Source organism: Mesitornis unicolor, unplaced genomic scaffold (genome assembly GCF_000695765.1).
Source record: "Mesitornis unicolor isolate BGI_N332 unplaced genomic scaffold, ASM69576v1 scaffold5126, whole genome shotgun sequence".
NCBI lineage: Eukaryota > Metazoa > Chordata > Aves > Mesitornithiformes > Mesitornithidae > Mesitornis > Mesitornis unicolor.
Window position 1 is genome coordinate 12,643 of NW_010190114.1, and position 5,969 is coordinate 18,611.

General features: G+C 38.3%; 1 protein-coding gene across 1 annotated transcript in view; it reads left to right on the forward strand.

Moving 5' to 3' along the window:
• RMND1 (required for meiotic nuclear division 1 homolog (S. cerevisiae)) overlaps positions 1 to 5,352 on the forward strand; it is a 16,275-nt gene extending 10,923 nt beyond the window's left edge. Inside the window, exons 5-8 of the mRNA XM_010186288.1 lie at positions 803 to 903; positions 2,164 to 2,270; positions 4,343 to 4,407; positions 5,272 to 5,352. Coding sequence (XP_010184590.1) covers positions 803 to 903; positions 2,164 to 2,270; positions 4,343 to 4,407; positions 5,272 to 5,352 — 354 coding nt within the window. The remainder of the gene's footprint in view (positions 1 to 802; positions 904 to 2,163; positions 2,271 to 4,342; positions 4,408 to 5,271) is intronic.
• The last annotated feature ends 617 nt before the right edge of the window (positions 5,353 to 5,969 follow it).

The following is a 5,969-nucleotide window of genomic DNA, read 5'->3' on the forward strand; positions in this document are numbered from 1 at the left end:
TGCAGCATAGCTGGTTGGGCAAGCTGAATGGTCTAACAGCAGATGCTTCCTTGCTTAAAAAATTAAATAATTTTTCATACCCTTTTTTACCACAGTTCTTGGAATATATGGTAGGTACTTGTCATGCCAGTATTAAATTCAGTATTATAAAATGAGCAGTTGCAGTTGTAGAGTTGGGGGTTTTTTTTTAGTGAAAAATGTTGCTGTGTTTTACAATAAAATAAATCATCATAAAATGACAATTAGATTACTTCTGCAAGTAAAATTGCAGATCTAACTGTTCAGGGTTGAATGTGGGCAGCTGAAACTATTTTTAGAGATTTCCATAGTGGTAAAGGATTTCTGCAATATAACACAACCTCTGGTAGCTGAAACATAAGTACTGATTTTAGCAGCAAACTAGTAATTTTGGCAGGAACAGCCACCTGATGTACTTATCCTAAAGATTCATTTCCCACAATCAGACATCTGCCAATATCTTACACAGCTCATTGTTATAATACTGAATACATCCACATTGTCTTTCCTGCTGCTGTGGTTAATCCTTACCTTGTTTTACATATGCAGACATTAAATGACATTTTAGTCTTCACAAATGCCTAGCAGTTGTTCATAGCCACAAACTCTTCCACACAGCTCCAGACAGCTTCAGAAGTAAACTGTTAATTATCACTTCATTCCTTAGCACACCTCTTCATTGTTATTTAAATTACTTCAGCATGGAAGTTGCATTCTAGATCTCTGTAAAGTTAAAGTATACTGTATGGTAACCGTTCTGTCTGTGCACTGGTCTTTTTCCTAGATGAAGAATATCATGCGAGTGCTAGAACAGCATGAAATTCAGCCATATGAAGTTGCACTAGTCCATTGGGAGAATGAAGAGATGAACTATAGAATAGGAGAGTAAGTATCTTCAGGAACTCTTGATATGAAAGCTATTGGACGTCTAAAACAAATTCAAGCAAAAGCAGCTAATAAAAATACACTTTTCCTCACTCTTTTTTAAAATGAATAAAATAAGGAGAAAACAGTAAATTAAATTGACAAATTTTACTGAACTGCTGAACTTGCAAGTAATGGCCTTTGTGACTTAGTTATGCACTAGATTTGGTAAATTATGAAGCTCCACATCCATGCAACTGAACATGTTTTTCAGCAATCCCAGACTGAAACTATGTAGCATATATTAACAAATAAATAGGCATTATTGAGACAAATCTCATTTTAAAGAGGATTTTCTGCATTAGCTTTCCTTAGTGCCCTCCAGGTTCACATATAAAGATGTGATTCTGCACATACTTTACTTCCTAGGAAAGTTATAACTTGAATACTGTGGAATGATAAGCTTGGCAAGTTGTCTTGCCTTGTTAAATAATGGTTTTTTATCATGGGAAGCAGATGATCTACAGAAATATTTCTCAATGTAAATGATCAAAAAAAATTACATATAGTTTTCCTACAGCACCAAAAAACAATTCCTAGACAGGACACTAACACAAGGAGCTGAGCTAATGAGGTTGAGTTTACTTAAGGTAACCTGATAAGAGGACAGCTGGTTTTGGTTGGTTTGTTGGTTTTGGTTTTGTTTTTTTCCTGGCTATTTGAAAACTGCAGGTACTGTCCAGTTCTGTAACTTGTTATTCCTGACATATTGCATTGTGTTCATGCAAGTTCTGTAGTGCGATTGACATGATAAATTGAGTGACTGTCGTGCCACCTTTCCTTTGCTGCTAGCCCCTATGCAATAGAGATTTCACAGAAAGTAACATCATAGCAGGCAGGGAGTGGTGTTGGTAAAAGTGACAGAAGAGGAAAAAAAACAGAGAAAGGTAATACAGGAGAGAGAGAGAGCAGGAGGGAGGCCAGCATCCTGCTTACTCTGAATTATCTGTGCGTATAGAGTAACGCTGTAGTTAACAATCATAACTTGCATTTTTGTTTAAAGCTAGAAAATTTGGTCATTAATATTAGTCTTAGACTGAGGAACTAATTTTCAGTGATTTGTTTTGGTTATTGTCAGGTTGACAATGGACAGCAATGACACCCATATAGATATGGCATGCTTTATATAAATAAACAAGCTTTATTCGTTTTTGATTGTTCTTTAAATGTGCCTTTGCTAGTGGCTTAATCAGTGAAGATGTGTCAATCCTGTTTTCACAGAGGTCAGTCAAAGCTTCACAAAGGAGAAATCGTGTTAAATTCTGAGCTGGATAGTGATGAAGTTGTTCTGCAGAAATTTGCCTTTTCAAATGCCCTTTGTCTTTCTGGTAAGTTAATACTGTTTGTGATAGCCCATGCTACAGATTTTGTGACATGTCATGATAAGTGGGACTTGAACAGCTACAGGTTGGAGAAGACTCGGTGTTTGGCTTAGGCTAACTGTAAAGATTGCGCTTCAGCGGGAGAATTTCTTTTCAAAGCTTTTTACCTTGCTTTCTGTAAATTGGAATTGCCTCATTCAATGTAAATTGTCTTAAAGATGAGCAAAGTACATTAAGAAATGTACTTTGCAAAAGATACACATTCTACTGAGCATCCTGTTCCCCACCCTAGAGAACTATTCTAGAATAGCAACGAGTGTAGAGTCCAGTATTAGAAACCTGTCAGTAATCTTAGGTAATTCATTCTGACATAGTTTCCTCTAATAGGAAAAGCTAGGTGCCAGCTAAAGAAGTGATTCCCAGCTGGGGAGCTGGACCAGCATGAAAGATGTGGACCAGAGTTGCAGATAATGTTTTCGAGACTTACTATTAGCTGTGGCTGTGTGCCATAGGTGGTACTTCTGTCAGGAGGCAGCGGGAGATGCTGGGACGAAGTCGGGCTCAGCAGTGATGCTGCAGTTTGAGGAAACGCACCTCTCTGCTGCTTCAGACCTCAGCTGAGGTGGGAAGCGGGAGTAGAACTGAGCAGCAGTAAGGTTGTCCTTGAAAAGACCTTTAAATGAAATCTGGTCTGTCTAGCCCTACTGCTTTTAAGGTAAATTTACAGGATTCCCGTAGTATTTGGGGAAGTGCACCTTTAAACAGAATAGAAGAGACATCAAGAAACAGAATACCTGTTTTTGAAGGGATATGCATTTGATCAAGGAGTACAGCATAACTAAATTGTTCTTGGCTGTCAAAGGAAGAGCTATTGAGGAATAAAGCCTTTAGTTCTCTATAGTTTTCCTATTCATAAAGCTGCTGCATGGAAGAATGGTGCCACATATAATGGAGAAAGGGATTTATTCATGGGAGATAACTGGTACAAATTTGTTAGTTTGAGACATGCACATCATAAAGGAAAACAGTTCAGTAATGTTCAATAAAAATAAAGGATGGGAGCCTAGTCCAAGTCAAATTTATGACACAGCAAAAAACAACCTCTGTCAAATTGGTGATACCTGAAATGCCTGTTGGCTTTTTTTGGGAGCTAAATCAAATGTCACTTAAGTCACTGTCCTGGATTAGGCCTCTACATTCAAAAGATGAGCGTGGAAAAGTGCTGGGCATGGGATTTACTATCAGTGTCCTGATCAGATAATACGATCAGTGACTACCATTTTGACAAATCTTCCCTGATTAATTTTTCTGAGTGAATAGTATTAATTCTTGATCTGTTACTACTTGATTCTTTCCTGGGAATCTGCAGACTACAGAGCAAAGGCCCATGTCATATCATCTTCCTGCAGAAACATCTTTCCAGGCTCAAGCTGAGGCATAGTAGAATTTGTGTTGGCACTGCTGGTGCTGAGCAGCTTTCATAGAAGAGTTGTTTTATCTTGACCGAACAGTATATTCACCTAAAAATAAAATGGGAAGATCGCTTAAGTTTGAATTTAGCTTCAACAAGTACAGGTGGTGTGTCTAGGCAAGGTAACTCTCCATGGTTTGAGCATGCTGCATCAAATACTGGATGATAGGAAAATGAGAGCTCTGCAGGACACTAGAAATGCAGTGGAGACTCTTGAGTGGCACCACATGAAGTCAGCCTGACTCCAGCATGGCTCATTATCTCCAGCCTCCTTTGAATGTAGTTTGCTAAGGCTTTGCACAGATGGTAGAGCGCTTAAACACCCAACTTTTGAGCTGAAGCAGAGATTCTCCAGGATCTGAACTGACCACTGGGAAGAACAGAGCTGAGCTCAAGAGTGGTTCTGCATGCAGAGCTGTGCCAGTGCCCAACCCAGATTTGTCCGTAGATGTATGAACATTGATTGTATAATACTAATGGTAACTTGCTGCAAATAGCGCTTGTATCAATGTGTCTGGAAGCAGCATGTTGGCAGATCTAAAGGTGGGACCACTGGAAAGCATGTATACTTCTGACAGTGTTATGCTTTGTCACCTCTGTGTTGCAGTGAAGCTGGCTATTTGGGAATCATTATTGGATAATTTTGTGGAATCTATCCAGTCAATTCCTGAGGTGAGGTCTTGTTTGTACCTTTCCCATCTTCTCCTGTACTTTGTAAATCATCAGTTCAGACACAGCTGAGGATATGGAAAAAGAAATTGAATGCTTAGCACATTTAATAGTAAAGCCAACAACATAGAGAAGCTCAGAACCCCTGCAAAGTGGTGGGACAAAAAGTTACCAGTTTTTAAAGGGTTGGGAGTGGGGTTCTGCATTGGAATGATAATGTTTCCCACATTGTGCCACTGTCACCTGCCACTGTTGAATGCGTATGCATAACAGAACAAGCAGCATTTAAAAACCTGGCCAAACAGTTTGTGGCAACTTGAGCTGAAAGTAATGTGCTTTAACTTAATGAAGAGTTTGAGTTAATTACTTCAACCACAGTTTTTCATTTTTAATTAAAGTACAAAGTCCATATAAAGTTGCATGTAAAAATGAGATTCGTAGGGTTCAAAAGATAAAATATTATTTTATTTGTTTATTAAGGAAATAAATGGTAATACATTGTTGTAAGGAAGAAGCCTTTATAAAGGCTAAGTACTGGCAAGGTAAAATCACTGTCGTGGCTTAAAAATAACAATAGTAGGAAGAAAAAGCAAATGATATCTTGTTCAGGAAATCATTCATAGAAAATGCTCCAGGATTTTGTATTGATACTGACAGCATACTCAGTGATTTACTGAAAAGCCTGGGTGAACAGTTGCATGGTGATATGCTTATAAAGCTAGATAAGCAAGGCACTAAGCAAAACTCAAATGTTAATAGGTATGGTATGTATTCGGATTTAACTCATATACATACTTAGAACTCCAGGCTTCTTGACTTCTACTCCATTCTACTTGATGAAGCAGTGAAAAATTTGTTACTTTGCAGATACTAAAGTCACGAAGGAAGGTAAAACTGTCTCATGCAGATGTAATGCAGAAAATTGGAGAACTCTTTGCATTAAGGTAAAATTTTTTGTTACACCCAAGATATTGTATTACACAGAACTTAAAAATTAAGATACCAAGACCAGAATACACACTAAACACAACAGGGTGGGGCAGGGGGTGGAATTCCTTCAGCCTTCTTTTGGCTGGAGACTGTGCTGTTATGTTAGTCACAGAGGACAAACTGGCTCACCATGTCACCACTGGCATCTCACCTATAGACAGGCATTCAGCAGCATATTGTAAATGCCTAAAATTTTCTCTCCCTGGGTCCAGCAACATGTCTCGTAACCAGTATTTTCAGTAGATACTAGAGTATGCAGAGGATACCAGGAGAAAGGAGAGGGATGGGTAGTGCTCTTAACTATGACCTGAAGTTAGTAAAACTTTTCTCCGAGTTCTGTTCTTCTTCGACTTACTCAGAAACCACTGCTTTGTTGTAAGAATTCAATGGAGTTTTTTTCCCTCAGGTGGAATTTGGCCACTGGGAATACAGAGCATTACACACTTTCACTGATTTTGATTTTTTTTAAGAGGTAGATTTAAAAAGGAATACCTGTTTTAAGCATTGGATCTTATATCCCTATTTCAAGGACACTTCAGTAATGAACAATCACAGAATCACAGAATGTTAGGGAT